At 44.3% G+C, this 23,853-nt stretch overlaps 1 protein-coding gene across 1 annotated transcript in view; it reads left to right on the top strand.

The window, feature by feature from the left end:
- Positions 1–5,262: 5,262 nt before the first annotated feature.
- Positions 5,263–23,853, top strand: part of rasl10a (RAS-like, family 10, member A) — a 28,850-nt gene continuing 10,259 nt past the window's right edge. The window contains exons 1-3 of the mRNA XM_061818486.1: positions 5,263–5,464; positions 5,876–6,240; positions 23,672–23,796. Coding sequence (XP_061674470.1) covers positions 6,025–6,240; positions 23,672–23,796 — 341 coding nt within the window. The 5' untranslated portion in view covers positions 5,263–5,464; positions 5,876–6,024. The remainder of the gene's footprint in view (positions 5,465–5,875; positions 6,241–23,671; positions 23,797–23,853) is intronic.

The raw sequence follows: 23,853 nt of genomic DNA on the forward strand, positions 1-23,853 counted from the left end.
TTCATTGGCTTGAGTTTAGGGTTGAGGTTGAGGTCGTGGACTGGTGAGCAGTCAACTGCGTGATCTTAGCCAATCAGCATCCACTGCGACCCCATCTTTCAGTGAACCTCAATCCCAGAAACTGTGCAGCCAAAGGTGTTTCCAGTCACATCTGATTTGCGACTACTTGGTTTTGGGGTGGCGGGGGATCTATGTCGTATAAATCAGCGGAAGGCTCGAATGCTTGCCCCTCTTTGTTCGTGGTGTGATGTAGAAGGTTTATGGAGGGACAGCGCAACAAACTCCAGGACCCTCAGCTATGACTGGTAGCCTACTAGCACCTCAGAGACTTCAACCTCAAAAATAGCGGAGCCTATTTCAGAGTCCCTCGCGTCTGATTCTGCATTGGAAAGTGTGTCGGTGAAATTAAGGTCTTCCAAGTATTTCCAGCCTGACACCGTGTTCCAAATCAATGTCAGCAGTCTCCCCTTCAACCCACAGCTGTGTTTGGCTGCCTCAACAATGGAAGCGTGGAGAATTTTCCCTCAGAGTCAATGTCCAGGTTTTGCTCAAACCCCTGCCAGAGGGTGAAAGTCCTTCTGACAGGACTGTCAGATGTTCCCAGCAGACACTCAAAATACGTTTGGGTCTGCCAGGCATGGCAGGCAGCTGCCTCCACCATTGTAGCCAACGCATAACTTTCGGACCTGGCTCGAGTTATGGACCCCCGGGAGCCTCACTTTGGGTCTGTTAGCTCGTACAATGCTATGTTGATTTTCGAAGGTTTCTCATTTCGTACGAATTGGTTTTCAAACGAAAATTGAGATTTTTTTTTTTTTTTCCATTTTTGTCTTTGTCTCCCCCCCCCCTCATTATTGCTTGCTTAAAATTATTCTGCACTTTTGTCAATCAAAAAATGGTTTACATGGCTGGGGGCCGAGTCGCTACAGATACAGCAATGTACTCCCAGCCTAGCATACTCTATTTAAACTATACATATATTTCTACTATGCGGTTTATTATCAGGAAAAGTTAAGAAGAACGCTTTAAAAAAAATGTTAGGCTTGGAACGCATTATTTCATTTTCCATTAATTGTAATGGGAAATTGCGCTTCGGATTTCGAACATTTTACTTCTCGACCGGCCTCCTGGAACGGATTGTGGTCGAGAACCGAGGCACTACTGTATTGTCCTCAAGACCACAACTTGGTAGAGACCAGAACTGTTTTTACAAAAATACTGCATTATTGCAGAACACCCAAATCACACTGAGCATCTGGATTTTTTTTCTCGACTCTTGATACGCAAGTCGAAGAAACCACCGAGCATCATCATAAAATTTCAATTCGATTATTAGCCATTTGGTACGTTAAGCTTTTTATCAATGCGTTTGTATAAAATCTAGTCATGGACTAACCAATACGCAGTAGATCCCAGTTGACCTTTTCAAGCCAGACGTGGCAATCTGCTTCCTCTGCATTTTTTCTAACTTCCACTAACGTCAGGATCTTCCTCCACTGCTGCTAAGTACGTCCTCAAGTCAAAAGCGGCTGCGCGCTAAGGCCGTGTTAAAGTGTGCTCCGTTTTCTGATGGCTCAGCGAGGATTTGGGCCGGATCGCTTCAAGGGTGGTGGTGGGGGGGTCGACGCTCTCTTGGGCAATGAAGGTCACACGCTGATGTAGTGACTTTCTCATCGCTGCAGTCACTATTGTCTCTCTTCCGCGGGGGATCAATAAAATTGATCGGGTGTTGTGAGTGCCTGCCAATAGGGGGCGTCCCTGAACCGGGCACAAGACTCCTGCAGCGCAACGATTGCCTGCGGTTTACTACTGTTGTGGCAAGTGTTGCCCTTGTATTCAACCTTTAGATTTTTGTGTCACCTCTTTGTTTTCTTAACAGGTTGAATGCATTTTTCCCCAACCCCCATTGAACACGGATCCCTCAAGCAACTACTTAGTTCACTAATGCCTTGGCCCGGCTCGGTCCCTAATGGACCATTCTGACTTGTCAAGCACTCGTACAACAATAGCCAATCAGATAACTGCATTGTCTTAACCCCTGGCTTGACACGCCTCTGCCGCCATGTTGTCCCACAAGGAATGCTGGTTGTCAGTAGCGGGCGCTTGGAAAAGTTAAGCCAAGTCAAATGAATACACGCACTACTCACTTATGAAGACCACAATCATATTACTCAAGATCTTTCCAAGTAAAAATTACTCACCCTGCTTTACATGCGCAGTACGATTCCATTATTTTATTTGTCGGATTTCAATATGAAGTTTGTGAGGCGTCAAAACATCAACATCTCGCTGGAACTCTGACATTGCGTCCTGCTCCGTCCAAAATCTTAATTCCGTGTACGTATCCTTGCGTGAAATAGTTGAGACCTCTCTGTAGAACTCTCTTGGACAAGTCTGACGCATTTGGCAAAAAAAAAAACCATACCGCAATATTGTCTGGAATACGTGATAGAGAATCGACTTCAAACATGTTCTGTTCAATTGCCATTTTGGAAGTTTGTGGTACATGGCTAAGGGGGCGGAGCTTAAGATCACCAGTGGAAAGAAAGGTCCATTACATTACACATTTTCAGGCAAAGCCAACACCCTTCATTAATCATCGTTAACATTCAGTATAGTACAGCTTGTTTTCTCGTGTTCTCTCACTTATTTATGATTATTACACTCCCCCTTATGATTCACAGTGTAATATTTGAGCTCATTAGAGCAATGACCAGAAGCCAACGTCAAACCTACAGAATGTAATCTTTTTTTTAATAAAAAAAAAAATTAAAAATCAGCAGCAAAACATGGCTGTGCAGTGTGTTAACCTAGAACTTTTTTTTTTTTTGGTCAAAAGTCTAACCGGGACTTTTTGACCCGGCTGCGTCTGTTAATGAACGACCCATATTAAGCATGCGGAACCCTGTCCCTCCCTCCGCCGAAGTTAATTCCAATTTTCTTCCATCGCTAATGTTTTAGGGGAAGTGAAGCAGAAAAAAAAGGGCCCGGCTGCCTCACGCTGTTAAACAAACTGGACACAACATTAGAAAATATAATGAGATCCGATACGACAGCAGGAGGAAGTGAAGGCTTTGAGACGGCGCCGACGTATTGCACAGGAAGGAAGGAAGGAAGCCACAGAAATACACCTCTTGGATATTGAAAAATGTGTCAAAAACAGAATCCATCCATCCATTTTCTTTGCTGCTTATCCTCACAAGGGTCCCGGGGATCGCGCAGCATCGACCACAATTTGTTCCAGGAGGCTGGTTGAGAAGTGAAATGTTCGAAATCCAAAGCGCGTTTTCGCACTACAATTAATGGAAAATGAAATAATGTGTTCCACGGCTAAAAAAAACCGTTTTTTTTAAAGCTTTTTTTTTTCCGGATAATGAACTGCATAGTAGGAATACATCCCATCCATCCATTTTCTTCAACGCTTATCCTCACAAGGGTTGAGGGGATTGCCGGAGCCTATCCCAGCTGTCATCGGGCAGGAGGCGGCGGTACGCCCTGAACTGGTTGAAAGCAAATTGTAGGGCACATGGAGACAAACAGCCGCACTGACGATCACACCTATGGGCAATTTAGAGCAGGGGTGTCAGAATCATTTTTTTGTCGCGGGCCACGTTGTAGTTCGGGTTTCCCTCAGAGGGCCATGATGACGGTGAAACCATCGCCTCATCATATTGACACGTGAAATTTACAAATTACTTTTGGAATCAGAAATCAAGGCTAACGTGTTTTTCAACGATTGTTGATGTTTGGTGAAATTACGGTAAAAACGCTTTGCTATACCTCAACATTATGATTTATGATATGACAATTTGAAATTCTGGCACAGATTTGAACAAGAATCACAGAATTTGACAAACATGATTTGCCTTCGCAGGCCACATAAAATCATGTATTCATGTATTTCAGCTGGGCCTCACAGTTCTGAGTACCCGGGTTCGAACCCTCTCACATCTCAAAACATGCAACATTAATTGGACACTCTAAATTGCCCATAGGTGTGATTGTGAGTGTGACTGTTTGTCTCGATGTGCCCTGCGATTGGCTGGCAACCAGTTCAGGGTCTACCCCCGCCACCTGCCCGTTGACACCTGGGATAGGCTCCAGCATTCCTTGTGACCCTCGTGAGGAAAAGCAGCAAAGAAAATGGATGGATAAAATTGCCCATAGGTGTGATTGTGAGTGTGGCTATTTGTCTATGTGCCCTGCGATTGGCTGGCAGCCAGTTCAGGGTGTACCCCTGCCTCCTGCCCGTTGACAGCTGGGATAGGTTACAGCATTCCCCGCGACCCTCGGGAGGATAAGCGGCAAAGAAAATAAATGGATGGGTAAAAATTACCCCTAGGTGTGATTGTGAGTGCGGCTGTTTGTCTCAATGTGCCCTGTGATTGGCTGGCAACCAGTTCAGGGTGTACCCCCCGCCTCCTGCCCGTTGACAGCTGGGTTATACTCCGGCACTCCCCTGCGACCCTCGTGAGGATAAGCGCCAAAGAAAATGGATGGATAAAATTGCCCATAGGTGTGACCGTGAGTGCGGCTGTTTGTGTCTATTAGCCCTGCGATTGGCCGGCGACCAGGTCAGGGTGTATCGCCGCCTCCTGCTCCGTTGACAGCCGGGTTATACTCCGGCACTCCCCTGTGACCCTCGTGAGGATAAGCGCCAAAGAAAATGGATGGATGGAATTTCACTCCCAATGAGCAGGTGCTAAATGTTGCCTTGGGGTGGCCTTCTGGACTGGAACAAGTAGCACAGTCTTTCAAATGGACGGATGGATGGATACTTTTTCAGACATCTTTGTTTGGTGGGGTCCCAGAGAGATTTTACTCACGTAAAATACAGTTAAATATAAAAGTTGTGAATCACTGCATATCCGGTCCGGCCACTGAGGGTTCCAAGGTATGACGGTTTTTACAAGTTCCACGGGAAACCTGCGACATCAAACGCGGTCTTGTTTGGCGTGGCCACGGATGTGATGAGCCTCATCCATCCATCCATCACATGGATGGATGAGGCTCATCGTCTCTGCCCCGGCCTTGGACCCTGTCGTCACTCGTGTGTCTTGGCGAGATGATGTGCGGCACTCCTGCGCCTCCGGAATCACGTGATAAAGAGAGAGAGAGGGAGAGAGAGAGAGAGAGAGAAGCTGGTGCCTTGCTCTCCGCAGACGCATCCACGGTGCTCGTCAATCGGATGCCATAACAGAAACCACACGCCTGCGTGGATTACCTTTTTTTTTTCTTTTTTTTTTTCCCCTCCTCACCCCCGTCCTCTAAATGTGAACCGACGCTGACTGAATCCGCGTAAACGTTCGGTCGGACAAAGTCTTCTTATGTGGCGGTGCGTGATTTCGACCACACGTGGAGCGCGTCACGGCGCCGTGTGATGGAGCTGCCCGCAAGCGGTGCATCGTGGGGATGAAGAAGCGATGAAGACACCGAGGTCCCTTGCACGCGCGTCTCGGCCAAGGTCAGATCGGGAGGCTGGGTTAGCGATCGTGTCCGTGCGGGGGGCACCCGGGTGGGCTCCCACGCTGGGGGCGGGGAGGGGGGTGGGGGTGTCTCTCCTTTAAAAAAAAAAAAAAAAAAAAGCAAAACAGTTTCTCCTAGGTGTCTGTCTTTTATTTTTCAATTTGTAACTTTTGGGGTCATTTATTTTCGTGTATCATGGCTATTTTTTGAATTGTTATATTTATTTTAGCTACATATTTATTTTGAATTATCGTTGTACAAGAGCGTTAGTCCAAATATTAAAAAAGGAGGAGGAAAGTTCGTTTTATACAGTGCGTGTATATTGAAAAAAAAAAACAAATTATGAAATTTTCATTATAAAACGATATTATTATTATTATTTGTGACTGTCTTCCTTTCCGCTCCACAGGATGCCATTACAGAGAACACGTGACTTTCGCCGGCCGCGCGGATTACTTGTTCGACCTTTCACTTCGGAATTTTAACTTTGACCTCTGTGAAGCGGGAACTCGAGCTTGACTTCCGGGTGTCCATGGTGTTGACCCCGGACCACCAGGGATGGTGGAGACGCTGAGTATCGCCGTCATCGGGGCTCCCGGAGTGGGCAAGACTTCGATCATCCGCCAGTTCATCTACAACGACTTCTCGGAGGTGTACACGCCGACCCGCTCCAGATATGTGTACCGACCCTCCGTCATCCTCAACGGGAGCATGTACGAGCTGAAGGTGCTCGACGTCCCGCCGATCTCCTCCTTCCCGTCCAGCTCCAGTCAGGTATCGTCATCGCTACTTCCGAATACTTCGTTACCAAAGTACATTTTTCAATTTGGCTCCCTGTCCCTATTTGTTCATTTTTTTTTTGTACATATTTTTAGTTTTAGTCCCTATTTGAAAACTTCACATTCGTCAAAATTAGCTTATTATTTCCAGCGTCGACGACATGAAGATGTAACTAAAGTCAAAGTACAGTAAACACCTCCATATTTATTAGGGATTACAGATTTATTTATTTTGAAGAAAAAAAAAAGTGCGCAGTGCTATATTCAGTGTTTTTTGTGCTCAAACGAAAACAATAATGTTATTACTTTGGCACCATTTTGTCGACAAAGAACTCAGGACTCAGTTTACAACAAACGGACGCTTTTCTTCACCGCTTATCCTCACGAGGGTCGCGGGGAGTGCTGGAGCCTATCCCGGTTGTCAACGGGCAGGAGGCGGGCGGGGTACACCCTGAACTGGTTGCCAGCCAATCGCAGCGCTCAGAGAGACAAACAGCTGCACTCACAATCACACCTAGGGGCAATTTAGAGTGTCCAATTAATTTTTTGCATGTATTTGGGATGTGGGAGGAAACCGGAGTGCCCGGAGGAAAAACCCACGCAGGCACGGGGGAGAACACGCAAACTCCATACAGGCGGGTCCGGGTCAGAACTGTGAGGCCCACGCTTTACCATCTGATCCACTGTTCCACCCAAATGGACGCATCTTAATTTTAAATTAAGCGTACCGTGCTGGGTTCATGAAAATCTAGTGCTTGTAAGTTGCAGTGAGTTGAGGGGTTTCGTTTAGAGCACTGGTGTCAAACTCCAGGCCCTGGGGGCCAGATCTGGCCCGCCGTGTGATTTTATGTGGCCCTCGAAGCCAACTCTAGAGCAGTGATTCCCAAACAGTGTGCCGGGCGGTACATTAGTGTGCTGTGAGCGCTCTTCAGGTGTGCCGTGGGAAGTTATCCAATTTTATGTAATTGCTAAAAAAAAAAATCCCAAGAAATCATGTATCCTTATTCATCTATTTATGCCAGTAAGGCGCAATGACAGATCTTCTATTAGATGGCAGGAAGTACATACAGTAATTAATCGATCCATTTTTGGTGACATTTGTGCGGGGGATTTTTCAATTGTAAAATATAAAATATGCACTGTGGCACTATAAAGGTTGGAAATCACAGATCGAGAGTGTAAAATTCTCATGATTCTTGTAAAAAAAAATTTGTACCAAAATTTCAAATTGCGATATATTATAAATGATAAAGGTGAGATATTACAAGGATTTTTGTGAATATTTGAAAAACACATCACCCTTGATTTCTGATTCCAAAATTTGGTCATAAATTGATGATGTACGTATGATGAGATGATGAAATATTTTTTGTTCCACAGTCATAACGGCCCTCTGAGGGAAACCGGAGCAACAATGTGGCCCGCGAGAAAAATGAGTTTGACACTCCTGATTCAGATTTAAATGTTTTGTTGCCATCTTGTGGCATCTTAGCACTAAGGAACTATGTCTAAGTCAGTTGAGGAGTTTCATGTACACAAGTAGCGATTTATTTCTAACTTGTGGAAAGCCAAATTAAATATTAACCGTCTCGTGCCTCACAGATTTTGCTCCTTGACTCTCTATGCCCTGCACATCACCGTAAAGTCAATATGTGTTGACATTTTTGAGGACATGACCCAGGAAGTGATGTAATAGATTCATAAACCCACGATATTCCGCATCCGTGGCCTCCTATAAGATAATTTTCGGATGTTGTCAGCCCCAAGGAAGATTCACGGACAGTCCGTTTCATTTTATAGCAAGCCTGAAACTAACCAATTTCTAGTAATCTGAAAAAAATATGTATTTTTATAGTTAGCAGTGTCTAATGTAGCAGTTTTTTTTATCATCAGCTCGTCAGTATTCTGTTGTTCAAAATCCTTCTTCGGGTCACCGTATAGTTTTTCAGTTGGATGTGGGTCTGGACTTTGAGCGGTCTCGAGATGGGCCATTCCAAAACACTCATTTAGTTCCGGTGAAGCCCTTATTTTGTGTATTTGACTTGGTCTTAAGGCGGCGCGGTGGACCAGCTGGTAAAGCGTTAGCCTCGCAGTTCTGAGGATCTGGGTTTGAACCCTCTAACATCCCAAAAACATGCAACATGAATTGGACACTCTAAATTGCCCCTAGGTGTGATTGTGAGTGTGACGTTTTGTCTCGATGTGCCCTGCGATTGGCTGGCAACCAGTTCAGGGTCTACCCCCGCCTGCTGCCCCTTGAGAGCTGGGATAGGCTCCAGCACTCCCTGTGACCCTCGTGAGGATAAGCGGCAAAGAAAATGGATGGATGGATGGATGGGTAGCTAAAATTGCCCATAGGTGTGATTGTGAGTGCAGCTCTTTGTGTCTATGTTCCCTGTGTTTGGCTGGCAACCAGTTCAGGGTGTACCCACCTCCTACCCGTTGACAGCTGGGATAGGCTCCAACACTCCTCGTGACCCTCATGAGGATAAGCGGCAAAGAAAATGGATGGATAAAATTGCCCATAGGTGTGATTGTGAGTGTGGCTATTTGTCTATGTGCCCTGCGATTGGCTGGCAACCAGTTCAGGGTCTACCCCCGCCTGCTGCCCATTGACAGCTGGGATTGGCTCCAGCACTCCCTGTGACCCTCGTGAGGATAAGCGGCAAAGAAAATGGATGGATGGATGGTTGCTAAAATTGCCCATAGGTGTGATTGTGAGTGCAGCTCTTTGTGTCTATGTTCCCTGTGTTTGGCTGGCAACCAGTTCAGGGTGTACCCACCTCCTACCCGTTGACAGCTGGGATAGGCTCCATCACTCCTCGTGACCCTCATGAGGATAAGCGGCAAAGAAAATGGATGGTTGGATAAAATTGCCCATAGGTGTGATTGTGAGTGCGGCTTTTTGTCTCGATGTGCCCTGCGATTGGCTGGCAACCAGTTCAGGGTATACCCCCGCCTCCTGCCCATTGACAGCTGGGATTGGCTCCTGCCCTCCGCGTGACCCTCGTGAGGATAAGCGGCAAAGAAAATGGATGGATGGATAGACAAAATTGGCCATAGGTGTGATTGTGAGTGCGGCTGTTTGTGTCTATGTGCCCTCCGATTGGCTGGCAACCAGTTCAGGGTGTACCCTGCCTCCTGCCCGTTGACAGCTGGGATGGGCTCCAGCACTCCCTGTGACCGTCGTGAGGATAAGCGGCAAAGAAAATCGATGGACTTGGTCTTGAGCCCGCGTCGCGCAAAAGAAAAGCAATCTCAGAGAACGCCGCCATGGGGTTCACCTGCTGGGGTGCGCTCTTGTTTTCGCACTGGCATTTTAGCACAGAGCATCCAGGCCTGGCTACATTTTGGCCCATAATACAAAGTCCTCATATTAATTATGTCAAATCAAATCAATACAGAGCCTTTGAGCCATAATTCCAAAAGGTTCAACACTGCTCATTTTACAGGGTTGTGCAGTTTGTACCTTGAGACATCGACTGCTCCTGTCTTACTATTTCTTACTGTAAAAACCCAAAACACACTTTCCTGATACTTAGGTCAGTTCTGTTCACATTGGTTGCCACCAAGGACCGCAAGACTTGATATTTATTTCTTTTAGCACGCTCAGATGTCCCCCGGTGTAGTTGCCATGGAGACGCAACTGACTTAACACTTCACTTTGACGTTTTAAAGTGCCCCCGGTGAGGACGGAAACGGTGTATTGTTATTTATTAACTGCGCTGCGTCTCCTTCTTCGTGACTTTGCACGCTCGCCGTGGCACAAATGCAGGACGAGACGGCGCATAAATCGGCCGAGCGCTATCTTTCCTAATCCGGCATTTTTATAAATAGAACAGCCTGCCCTTTTATGTCGTGACCACAGGTCGTAGGGCAAATTTCGTTATCGGCGGAGGTGAGGACGACCGCTCCTTTAATGTAACAATACACGTTTAGACTATGACTATAATGTTCATATTGTTGCTCTATATTTTTACTAGATTAGGTCTGTGTTGGAGCCACAGTTGGGAATGTACTTTACTTGTGCGGTTCACAATCAGAAGAAATCCAGAATACTTTCAAGTTGGAAAAAAATAAAATTGAGCCACCGCTTAGGATGATGCTCTTACACAGTAATGTACACTTCTGCAACTTTACGTTGTTACGTTGACAGTATCATTTGAATCAAAACAGATTATTTATACATGGACATTTTTTTAAATGCAGCTCTTGTATAGAGCTCGTGCACCTACGTCATAAAATCGATAGATTTTTGTTTACGTCACCATATTTCCGGTCTAATAAAGCATTGTTCAATGCTAAGTCGGTTAGAGTCGACATGAAAATATGTCTTATAGCTCGACGCCCAGAGTCTTGTCCGATACTGTTAGACATTTAGAAGGTGATAATAAACGAAGGTACGTGGAAAAATGAGATAAACTCGCCATAGAGGACCCGTATTTAATGCCGAAGTTGATGTTTTCGCCAATAAGAATTCGGACTGTTAACCCACTTCTGCTTGTCTTGGAGTAAGTTGTCGAGATTTACACGAAAAAGTTTGAAAGTGTATAAAAGTCTGGACGCATGCAAATACTTCATTCCTGGATCTGTTCTCAATCAGGAATAAATCCCACATGGTGACGGATTGACGGCTCGCGAACGCGGAAGCGTGTTCGGCCACACGTCAACCTTTGCCGGAATCCGGCGATCTTTTCAGCTAGTACTCAATACAAATACCAATATTTAAATAAATGACCTCTGGATTTACACAAACTCGCATTCATTAACTATGATTTGGGGGGGGGGGGGTGGAGTCGTCTCCACGGAACGTACATGGAAGCGATTGCGGCCACACGTTAACCTCTGTAAACCTCTGCGACAGACAGACAAATGAGCCAATTTGGCATTATAGATACTTTTTGCTAATTTGAGAATGAGAAGAATAATTCCTACCTGAAATGAAGCAATCGCTACACAGGCGTGCGTGTATTTTAGTCGGGCGCCATACGTCACGTTTAATTGCCCAAATCCATCAATATTTTCTGGTCTTTTCATCCGGTATTCCGTAGAACGATCTCTTTGAATATCTTTCTCGCATGTTGTGACGACCAACAGCACAACAGGTCTCGAGTATTGTAAATATTCTCAATAAATATTCAATGTCTCCCACAGTGTCGAGCTGCCACGTTTGACCGCCAATATGGCGGCGTGAAAACGGTGACGTCACATGCACGAGCTCTATTGAGTCTCATCAGATGTTTAGGTGCACTCGTGTCGAACTGTTGAGTACAGTGCCTAAAAGGTTCGATTTGTAAGGTAAACTTTTTTTTTTTTTTTTTTTTTTGAGTTGATCATATCATGAACCCGACATTAACCAAAACGGTGAAAAAACATCTCAAGGTTGTTTGTGTTTACGTACCGGGACGCGCACTCCGAACCAGCTGAAGGTGTGACTCATATCCTCGAGAGAGAGAGCGGCTGTTTTCCGGAGCCAACTCTCCAAGGTTGTCACTTTGAGTTGCTTTGTAACACCCGATGACGGCGCAGCTCTTTTCTCGGCGCTTCGGCGTCGCAAAAAAAGTGAGCCTCCAGAACAGAATCCGGAGCGGCCCGCAGCAACGAGACATTTTGCTCACCCGAGTTCGCTTTTCGTGGATTTTGTGACATTTGAGTCGAGTCCTCCGTCCGTCTTCATCACAATCACCGTTTCCCTGACTTCCTCCGCTCAAAATCCAATTCCCACGGATCCAAAATGTATTAAATTACATCATGTTTTGCCGCAGGTGTCAAACTCAAGGCCCGGAGGGCCAGATGCGGCCCGCCGCAAGATTTTACGTGGCCCGCGAAGCCAAATCCAGAGTGGTGATTTCAATTATTCTTGTAAAAAGAATTTGTACAAAAAATTCAAATTGTCATGCATCGTAAATGATAAAGTTGAGATATTATACACATGAATTGTTGAAAAACACATTGCCCTTGATTTCTGACTCCAAAAGTAGATCGTAAATCGATGATGTAAACACGATGAGACAATTAAATATTTGTATGGTTTCACAGTCATAACCGGACAAAATGTGGCCCGCGAGAAAAATGAGTTTGACACCCCTGGTCTAGACCGATCGGATTCCGCCTTGAATTCATAACCTTTTAAGTTGGAGAATTCACAAGTCCAGACACCGCTGTAATATCTTTTTATTTTGAGAATTCAGCACACAAATAGACGGCATCTCGGTCCTGTAACAACGGGTTAAAGTCCTCCTGGTGCAATATAATATCTTGTCATAAAATCCCCAGCATAAGTCAACATAAACAATAAGCCTAAATCAATAACACTAATGCGCGACATGGAGGATAAAGTAAGCCCGTGGGAGTGTACCATTTGGGATTCTGGGGCGGGGGGGCATTTCCATTTTTTGAGTCATATGGCAAAATCCAAAATCTCCCCCCCACCAAAAAAAAAATGAATGTGTTTTTGCTCTTGTTACTGCCCTCCACATCATGATTCCATTGAAACAAGATTTTGATGGATTATTATTATTTTTTTTTGCGTAAGAAAAGTGTCTTCCTAACTTCCATCATATTACACCGGCCGTCCACGATGCAGTAAAAAAAAAAAAAAAACGGAGCCGCCATCTGTTTGGGAAAAGGCCGATCTCGATGACGCTCACCCCCCCCTCCCCCCCAACTCCTCTTTGAGGAGACCAAAGGAGAGCGCGAATGAGACACGATGAGCGCGGCGCGCGCCTGCTGGAGTGTGGGCAACGCTCGGAGTCACACGAGGAGGCTCTTAAGCGCACGGGTTTGTTGAATCACATCGGAGCCGGATTTTCATCCCGACGGGCGGCGGTGCGTTTGTCCGTCTTCGGACTCGGAAAGACATGCACACACAAACAAAAAAAAAAAAAAACATTAGCTGAGTGCTGCCACAACATTCTCTACGGACCAGATTTATGTGTGGTCCTTGCTCAACGCCGGACCTGCGAGGGCTTCGGGCCCTTTTCTCCCCCCCCATTTAATTGAGTTGTTTAGTCTATTCCAGTCATGTCCGGCTTGCGCTAAAGGCTTCTCGCTTTGTGTGTTCATAATGAGCACGCTGATGAGACACGGTGTGTTTTTTGAATCACCGCCCTGCTCGATTTTAGAGCGCTCCAGGCGAAAGAAATTTAACTCTGGTTATACCGTCTGAAATATTGTATTTGTGGCTGAGTCCAACCTGTTTCATATTTTGCTGGAATTTTGCGACTTGAAGTAAATTTGCTTTCGTTGGATGGGCATCTTTTATCTGGAAATAAGCGATGAGAGAGTATAAGTATTCATTACTTTCATGTTTGTTACAGTTTGTCAAAATTATTATGTTATTCTTCATGACGTTTCTCGTTCCATAAACATCTTGTAAACATACAGCAGCTGATTAGAACGCTCTACAACAGGCGTCACATATAGTTGAGGAAAATGTCTTCGATCTGATCCAGAACATCATAACATATAGCTATATATTTTTTTTATATAATTTAAATACATCTCTGTCTCTCATGGCATAAACCACCGATGTCAAATGTCAGGCCTGGGGGCCGAATGTGGCACGACACTTCGACGTGCAGTATGTATCATATATGACCCGCGAAAGCACATCATGTGCTACGACAGTGAAAACTCGGTTGTCGAACGTCTTCCGTTCTCGAACAAAAATTTTCGAGATTTTTTTTTTGCTTCTGTTTTCAAACAAATATCAGTACTTGAACGCCTGCGATAAAAGCTGGAAATAACATAACGTGCGCGTATAACGCAGCCTCCGTACGCAGACTTGGGAAATATCGATTCGGTTTTCTAACAAATCGCTTCTCAAACCGCCTTCTGAAACGGATTGTGGTCGAGAACCGAGGTTGTACTGTCCTTTTGTTTCTTGCTCAAAGTCTGTTCCAAAATACCAAATTGTCCTCAATTTTGATAACATTGAGATATTTCAAGCTTCTTTTTGTTGCTTACCAAACCACTTTTTAAAATAAATTGAACCATATTTGAGTGCATTGTTTGACTTTGCATTTCAAAACTAGTTATTCATCATTTGTGTGTGTGTGTGTGTGTGTGTGTGTGTGTGTGTGTGTGTACTGTCGTGTTCTTTTCCTTTCGGGTTGTCCCATGAGGGGTCGCCAGAGCGTGTCATCTTTTTCCATCTTTCTAATTGTTCCCGCCGCTTTCACTGCAGATCGCAATATCATCTGCCAATATCACAGTCCAGGGGGATTCCAGTCTAACCTCATCTGTCAGCCTATCCATTACTACCGCAAACAGGAAGGGGCTCAGCGCGGATCCCTGATGCAGTCCAACCTCCACCTTAAATTCTTCTGACACACCTACGGCACACCTCACCGCTGTTCTGCTGCCCTCATACACGTCCTGTACTATTCTAACATTTCTCCGCCACACCAGACTTGCACATGCATGCTGTATTTAATAATATGACGAGGCAATTATACATTTATATTATTACACGGTCATAATGGCCCTCGAAGAGAAACCATAAATACAGTGTGGCCCACACGACAAAATGAGTTTGAAACGCCTCCTGCAAACAGATACTGTTTGTGTGAGTTTGTTGAAATTTCTATAAACAACCCAAAAAAATGTATTTTGCACATCTGCCCGCCCTCCCGCTTTTGAGGAGCAGAGTTTGAATCGCAGCGCCATCCTTCCGGTCTGGACTTTGGATCCTTTTTATCTGGATACTCTGGCGCCTTCCTTTCACATCCCCAAAACTATCCAGTACATGTTCTGTTATTTGCGTAATCCATATTTTCCATGAAGTGAGTGTGAGTAGTTTGTCAAAAACGGGTGCTTTATGTGACCAGTCTACGGTGTCGATTCCTGAAAATAATTTCAAGTCCTTTACTTTATTATTTCATTTCCAGATAGATGGCTATTCAAAATTATTCATAATGCTATTCAATCCCCCCCCCCCAGAGTATCACTTGAAAGTTTGATTGAGGGGGGTGGGGGGGTGTTGTTTGCCCGTATGAATAAAAGCGCAACGGAAGAATTCAGTGCAGTCAATTAGAAAGGTTGGCTGGAATTTAATGGACGCTGTCGAAGGACGGCTGACCGAATAAAATCCTCTAATTTGTCGCGAATAAGTTGCGGGGCTTGATGAGGCAGCGTGCCTCCGTGCTTCTCAGCGGCTCTGTGTTATATTTGGAAGAATGAACATTTTATGATGATTTTTTTTTTCTAATTTGTTATTTTAATCGGGTCTAATATTGGAAACAAACAAACAAACCATCGTTCACGTTTTAATGATCATGTGGGGCGCCTGTCTACTGCTGATAATATTGAATATTTGCCAGAGTGCGTCAATGTGTTGCGGTAGCCTCACATTTGGCTCGTTAATCCCGTTTTATTTGGGACCCGAGTGTCTGGACATTTTTCTTCGTTGTTGTTTGTCCATGTAGCTAGCTCAATATTACATAATGATCCGCATTATGTAACTTAGAGCCTTCCAAATATGAAGCGCTCGTGCCTGAAGGGTGTGTGCTGACGTGCGTTTGTACATTTGTGTGAGTAAGAATGATGTTTGGGGAGCTGTAAGGTGCCACGAGGCCAATTTAGTCACGCGTGTTGAGATTAGTTTGGTTAAGTGAGGTGGCGGCACTCAGGTGCAGAAGAAATTGTCCGAAAGAAAAGCCGGGAAGGGCATACGGTTTAAAAACTTTCCCAAACAAATATGAGCATTCATTTTTAAAGAATTACATCTCAAATCAGTCGTGGCCTGGGTTGATATTATCCGCCACCGTAACCCTACAGGGCGCTCGTAAAAATTCTGCTATGGACCTTTCCGACTGGCGATCTCAAACGCCGCCCCCTTAGCTACAGTTGCCATGTCCCGCAAGCTTCCAAAATGGCGATTGAACAGAACAGGTTTGAAGTCGATTCTCTATCTCGTATTCCAAATAATATTGCGGTATATTTTTTTGCCCAAATGCGTCAGACTTGTCCAAGAGAGTTCTACAGAGAGGTCTCAACTATTTCACGCAAGGATATGTACACAGAATTAAGATTTTGGACGGAGCAGGACGCAATGTTAGAGTTACAGTGAAATGTTGGCGATCGATGCAAAAAAAAAAAAAAAAAAAGTTTGACGCCTCACAAACTTCATATTGAAATCCAACAGGATGAAGTAGTGGACTCGTACTGCGCATGTAAAGCGGCGTGAGTACTGTTTACTTGGAAAGATCATGAATATTATCATGCTAGCCTGTATAAGTGAGTTAGGTTCGATTTTCTACAAGTGCACTTAAACTGGTGATTAACTCAGTCAGTACCGTAGTCACCGGATGATAAAGTTTGACTTGGCTCGTAATGGAACCCAGTACTCTGTCTTAAAAGTCTGATGTGATACAAATGGGCAAATTACACATTTCTCTTGCATGACATTGTGTATTTACATATCACTAACCCGACTCTTCGGTATAAAACATGACAACACTTCATTCAGCGGGTCAGTAAAACACTAACAAAGTGAAAGTTGTTCTCCTGCAATGTATGAAGCACTGAAAATAATTCAATCAAACTCAGAAGATACTCAAAAGATACTTACCTTTGAACATTCAGCCTTGTGTTTGTTAAAATTGTTCACATTTAGTTGTACGTGTGCTCTTCCGCGAGCCTTAATCCATCGTAGACACTTCGTCAACTGTTTTAGGCTTTGGAAAATGACTCAATCGAGCATGATATCTTTCATCAGAATTGCACGTTCCCCAAGTGCATTTGAGGACCATTTTCTTCGTAACGTTAACTTTTCCAAGCGCACGCTACTAGCGACCAGTATTGCTTGTGGGACAACATGGCGGCAGGGGCGTGTTAAGACAATGCGGTGATCTGATTGGCTATTTTTGTACGAGCGATTGACTGGTCGGAAAGGTCCATTTTGGTTTCGAAGACGAAGGAGAGGGGGAACCCGGAAAGGAAAGCACAGAGACTAGAACTGAATGTGAGGACTTTGAATGCCGGGACCGCGACTGAAAAAGCTTTGGAGTTGGTTGAGATGACGATTAGAAGAAATGTTGCGAACAGTATATTGTGTCGAGCAGAGCTGGTGGGAAGGGAGTCAGGATAGACGTTTAGGGGCAGTGTTGAAATTATTTTACCACGGTGTCGACGGGAAGAGAAATGGAGTAGCTGAGAATGTCTCGGAGGTGGAAAGTTTATCAGATCAAGTGATGAGGCTGAAACTTGAAATTCCGAGTGATGTATACAATGTAATTAGTAGAGATGGGAAATGTGGATGAGGAAAATGAAAGAGAAGAGGAGAAGAAGAAGCAAGTGCAGTGGATTAGCTCATTTCACTGACTGACTTTCCCAAAAGTTAAGCACACCATTTTCTCATTCTCATGACCAACGGGCAATTGTCTCTACATTATGTAAAACGCTGTGAACGCCTAAAAAAAAAAAAGAGAGTTTGTCTCGGACGGATTCAAATATTCTTGGTAAGGTCACCGTTGAGTAATGGACGTTTCTATCCTCAGGGGTTGGGGGGGGCAATAGATTTTAATTGCAAATCTGATTGTGTGACCTATGGCTGACACTAATTACCCCCCCCTCCCCCCACACACACAGGTGACACGGATATGGCTCAATCGCAATGATTCATTGCAGCTCCCTAAATTAGGAGACTCGGACAGCTTTATCGTTTGTCATTTGTCCGCGGTTGTCAGGGAAACGCATTGTTTTTTTTTTGGGGGGGGGGGGCTCTCGAGGAGACGAGGAGGAGAAGCTGTTTTCCCCTTTCCGGGTGACCGTCTCCGAGCGCTAGCAAAACGCCTTAAACGTGCCCACACGTGCATTTTTTAAAAACTAAAAAAATCCACTTGATTTAGCGTGCCGTGGCTGCCACCACTCGTTCTTTACCGCTGTGGAGAAATCGTCTCACTGCGCCCTGCACCTTCTTCCTCCCCATCCTCCGCCACTCCCCCACCCCCTCTTGTCCTCCACATTTAAAAACAGGACTGGGACTTCAAGCAGGATATGAGATGAGAATACGAGATGCTATTTTTAGCTCGGCTGCAACTCGAGTCACCGCGCACCTGATGATTGTCAAATGAGGGCGAGCTGTGTTGACATGCTGTTATTAAATTACTTGTGTCCCATTAGTCAGACAACTATGTGTGTGTGTAATATATATATATATATATATATATATATATATATATGTGTAGATATTTCCAGAGCATGATCACACTTCCATGGGGTGCTCCCTTGCCTTTCACCTTTGATGTTTGCCTCCATGTTTGAGCAGCCTCATTATCTCTGCAGATGTGCGGGGTGGATCGCGCTCCGCAGGTCGCCCTCACGCCAATGTGTTGAATTGGAACCAATCCTCAACCTGGCACCCCTCTGACACGTGCCTAAATCTTGCTCTGCTTTTCCTTTCGGCTTGTCCCGATTAGGGGTCACCACAGAGGGTGTCATCTTTTTCCATCTGAGCCTGTCTCGTGCATCTTCCTCTCTAACACCCAACAGTCTTCATGTCCTCCCTCACAACATCCCTCCACCTTTTCTTTGGTCTTCCTCTCACTCTCTTCCCTGGGAGCGCCATCCTAACCATCCTTCTACCAATATACTCACTCTCTGGCCTCTGGACATGTCCAAACCATCTCTTTAACCTCGTCTCCAAAACATCCAAGTTTGGCTTGTCCTTCTACTGAGCTCATTTCTAACCTTATCCAACCCGCGCACTCCGAGCGAGAACCTCAGCATCTTCATTTCTGCCACCTCAAGTTCCACTTCCTGTTGTTTCTTCCGTGCCGCCGTCTCTAATTCGTTGTTAGGTTGATCACCTGACGTGCCGGAATAATTGCACAAATAACGGACAAGAAGTCGTCTTTCTTCCGACCAGGAGGACGTGAGAGACAGGCCAGTTACAGTCTCCAAACACGTTCTGAACCAGCCTCTCACGTACTTTTTTTTTTTAAATTAGCAAACACACAAGGTCAATGGGAGGGGTGAACAGATGAAATGAACAAAGGTCCAGTTTTTGGTGATGATTTGCCACATTCTTTGGTTAAGACTGGTTGTGTTGTCCTTCGCCGCTTCTAGGTAGATACTGTTGCATCTGTGTGTAAGGAGCTCGCCCTGTGAACAAGACTTTTCGAAGCGAGGATGATACTTTGGCTTTGTTGCAAGTCCATAATAAATATATGAAACTCTAACACCCGTAAATCATGGCCGGCCTCCTCACTGTTTCATAGACTTTGCCCTTCATCCTAGCCTAGACTCTTCTGTCACATAGAACACCAGACACCTTCCGGACCCGTTTTTTCACTTCCTTACCACACTCTCCATTGCTCCTCTGTATTGTTGACCCCAAGTATTTGAAGTCGTCCACCCTCGCCATCTCTTCTCCCTGGAGCTTCACTCTTCCCCCACCCCCCTCTCATTCATGCAGATGTACTCTGTTTTACTTCGGCTAATCTTCATTCCTCTCCTTTCCGGTACGTGCCTAAATGATTTTTTTTTGTTCCTGTGCAGGTGGAAGCCACATTTTCATCATTTGTATTGTGATTCCCAGCATTACAGTTTTGGGTCAGACGGGGCTGTGGGATGGAGTACGGTACTTTCATGTAAATACCACAGGGAAAAACTTTTTGGCTCCTTAGAGCAAGCATTGCTTATTAAGGAAGGCTCAAAATGTCTGGAAGTAAATACCGTATTTTCTGCACTATAAGGCGCACCCTCAATGACTGGTCTATTTTAAATCTCTTTTCATATATAAGGCGCATAGAATAGATGCTACAATAGAGGCTGGGGTTATGTTATGCATCCATTAGATGGGATGCGCTAAAGGCTCAAAATTGATCCATGTATAAGGCGCACCTGATTATAAGGCGCTCTGTCAGCTTGTGAGAAAATTAAAGGCTCTTGGGTACGCCCTATAGTGCGGCAAATACGGTATGTGCCACCAGGATTTGAATTAAAAATGCCACTGAAAATTTGTAAAATTCACATTATTTCAGAGTGATCACATTTCCAATAGCTGTATTTCAGTTTAACTTTTCATTGTTAACAAATTCGCCATGTAAAAAAATTCAACCTTTAAAATTCAACTGCAATATTTTCAGTCTCCTGAGATTCAACTGGCTACAATTCGCTGTATGAAATTCACCGTCCAATATCCAGCCAATCCAGTTACGCTTTTCTAGTATGTGATGTCACGTGACGAAGAAAGCGTAACTGCGACTGCCTGGGTGTTCGGTTCTGACCTGAAGTAACCCTGCCTGGTGGCACGGACGGTAAATTTTAGACAGCGAATTGTCGCTGGTTGAATTTCAGGGGACTGAAAATACTGCGATTGAATTTTAAAGTTTGAATTTTTTTTATATGGCAAATTTATTAACATTCAAACGTTAAACTAATGTACAGCTGTTGGAAATGTGATCAATTTGAAATAACAATGTGAATTTGACAACATCAAATTTTAAGTGGTATTTTTAATTCAAATCTGGTGGCACATATTTACTTCCATGAAAATGCTAATCAGAAGCATGAAGGTGAAAATATTGATCTTAATCACCACCTTGATGATATGTGGTTTTTCAAAGCCAAAAATCCCAATACAAAATAATGGACTAAAGAAAAAAAAAAACTAAGTTCGTGCACCGTCACAAAACCTGACTTCTGTTTGTCAATACTAATACTAACATTATGAATAGGAATGATATATATAAAAAAAACAACGATAATAGCAAGAACAGTTTGGTCAATTGTACAAAATACAATTATAGAAGATGAGGTTGATGTCTGTTATGAAGGAAGATATGCGGGCAAGTATGCCTTTTCCATGCAAGCCTCACAGCACAAGGCGAAAAGAAGAAGATGCAATCAAAAACGTGACAAAATTAGATGCATTTACCTTTTGGCGAACATTTTCCGGCTCTGATGCAACACTGGGCTGACGTACTTAATTTTCATGTCATCAAACAGGCAATTTACCTGCAACGTGAAACTACTTATATCATGCTGTATGTCATTTTCACACAAACAATTGAGATAATCAAGAAACTATCTATATAATTATATATTATGGTATAATGTAATCTATATAATTAGATCTATATAATCTATACCGGAGTTGTGTGTTTTGTGTTCTGTGGTATAGAACTCAAAATATTAAGCAATTTGTATTGAATTGGATCAGTACAAAGGAGTGTTTCAGGCCTCAGTGAGAATAAAAAAAACTCAAGAAGTAATGATCCACCCATTTTCTTTGCCGCTTATCCTCACAAGGGTCTCGGGGAGTGCTGGAGCCTGTCCCAGCTGTCAACGGGCAGGAGGCGGAGTACACAGTGAACTGGTTGCCCGCCAATCGCAGGGCACAGATGGAGACAAACAGCCACATTCGCAATCACACCTATGGGCAATTTAGAGTGTCCAATTAATTTTTTGCATGTATTTAGGATGTGGGAGGAAACCCATTCTGTGGTATATAACTCGAAATATTAAGGAATTCGGATTCGGAGGTGACGGCGTACAAGCCCGACCGTAGTGCAATTATTAATCGCAGTCACCAAAATAGTTTAATAACTGCTCACGAAATACAGTATGATGATCCGCTGCAGTTTTTTTTTCCAGGCTAGCGTGGCGAAAGGAGATGAGGCAAAACCTTTTTGGCAGTTACATCTTTAATTCAAATAGGTCTTGACACTTTTCATATTTAATATTTTTCCCTCGAATGTCCTCTCTGACCAATCTCTAAGCAGGAATAATGCAACGAAATTCAATCGATGCCGTTACGGAGGCTCGGAAGGGGTGGGCGGTGGGATCACGGCAATGCTGATAAACATACTATAATTTTTACTAATTTGAAACCAAAAATAGTTTGCAGATTATATTCCCGAACAAAAAACTGTAATGCAGTTGTTCTGCCTCATGTTTTCTTCATTCTGTGTCGCTGCTCTCCTTCCTCATTTGCAGCTGAGACACACAAGCAGACGCTTGCCGGGCTTTGTGAGTTCGCCTTGGGTCGCTCCACTTTCCAAGCCGTGTGTTCCTCGTCACCGACCCTGATCCAAAGTGATTTGGACTCAAAAAAGAACCACGTGCTGTTCAGATACTTTTTATTATTAATATCATTGTATGCAGTTGTAGTTAGTTATGTACTGTATGTATCGCAATGACCTCCACAAACACTCGCCCTACACATTGACGGGCCCCGCGTAACTTTACTCACAAACGCGACTGGTGTGCGGCACTGAAAATGATGTAGTGTGAAACAAAAATGACAGCGTTATGATTATGATGTCTGTTGCCAACGGGTAAAATATTTTCTGCCAGAAGAAGGTGGCACCCAACGACTTAACATAAAATGCAGTTCACTTAAATTGTCAGAAATGTTTTGAAAAACTGTAAACCGTGCAATTGTGTTGGCTTTTTCAGGTTGTATTTTGCGTGTTAATAGAACGTCTTGTTCTGGACACTTAAAGGTCAAGTGTCATGCCTAGAAACATTCTCAAATAGATATTGTAATGAAAAATACATACGGTATAACATTATTCACTTCAATGTCCATACGAAAAAATAGTCTCATTCAATATCCAAGTGGTAGCCATATTGCCTGCAACATCTGTTCATGACGTCGCACCGCGACATTCCCCATTGAGAACACGCTGCGCCACCTACTATGGGACACGGAAGCGCTTTTCAAAGATGAGAACATCTCACAATCGAGTGAAGTGACCGAGGCAATGTTATCGTTTCGTTTCGTTTCAAGCCATATTTAGATGTTATGCGGATCACTTCGAACCAACAACAGATTCCCAGACAGTACGTATGAGCCAGCCTGGCCGAAGCCGTCCGCCGCGGACACAATCGCGTGAAGTGCAATATTATCGTATCGTTTTGAGCCATATTTAGATGATATGCGGATCACTTCTAACTCACAACAGACTCCCAGACGGTATGTATGTATGAGCCAGCCCGGCCGAAGCCGTCTGCCGCGGACACAATCGGGTGAAGTGACGGGGGCAATGTTACCCTATCTTTTTGAGCCATATTTAGATGATATGCGGATCACTTCTAACTAACAACAGACTCCCACACAGTATGTATGAGCCAGCCTGGCCGAAGCCGTGCCCCTAGTACGAAGCTGTGCGAGGCGCTGACAGGTACATCGACACAATATCCAGCAATACATCGAGCCGGCATTTTGGCTTAGACCGCTTGAGTGGTTGTCTGCTACTAACGTCACTTCCTGTTTGTTCTCTCAAACAAATCTCTCGAGAGGATTTTCATGGCGGGAGTGACAAAAAGCCATATATGTCAAAATCATGTTGTGTGGTTAAAAAAATTCCGGCTGCCTTTTTTTTTCATTAATAACATACTAAAAATCATGCATTTCATGACAGTAGACCTTTAACCACTAATTGTGTGTGTGTGTGTGTGTGTGTGTCCTCCAGGAGTGGCTGGATTTGCGTTGCAGAGGCGTCCGCAATGCCAACGCTTACATCCTGGTGTACGACATCTGCTGCGTGGAGAGTTTTGAATACGTGAAGATGATCAGGCAGCAGATCGTCGAGCACCGGTATGGTCATCACCGCACTCCATCTGCCAAGCAGCTTATTATCTATGACGGTTGATT

Source organism: Syngnathoides biaculeatus, chromosome 4 (genome assembly GCF_019802595.1).
Source record: "Syngnathoides biaculeatus isolate LvHL_M chromosome 4, ASM1980259v1, whole genome shotgun sequence".
Lineage (NCBI taxonomy): Eukaryota > Metazoa > Chordata > Actinopteri > Syngnathiformes > Syngnathidae > Syngnathoides > Syngnathoides biaculeatus.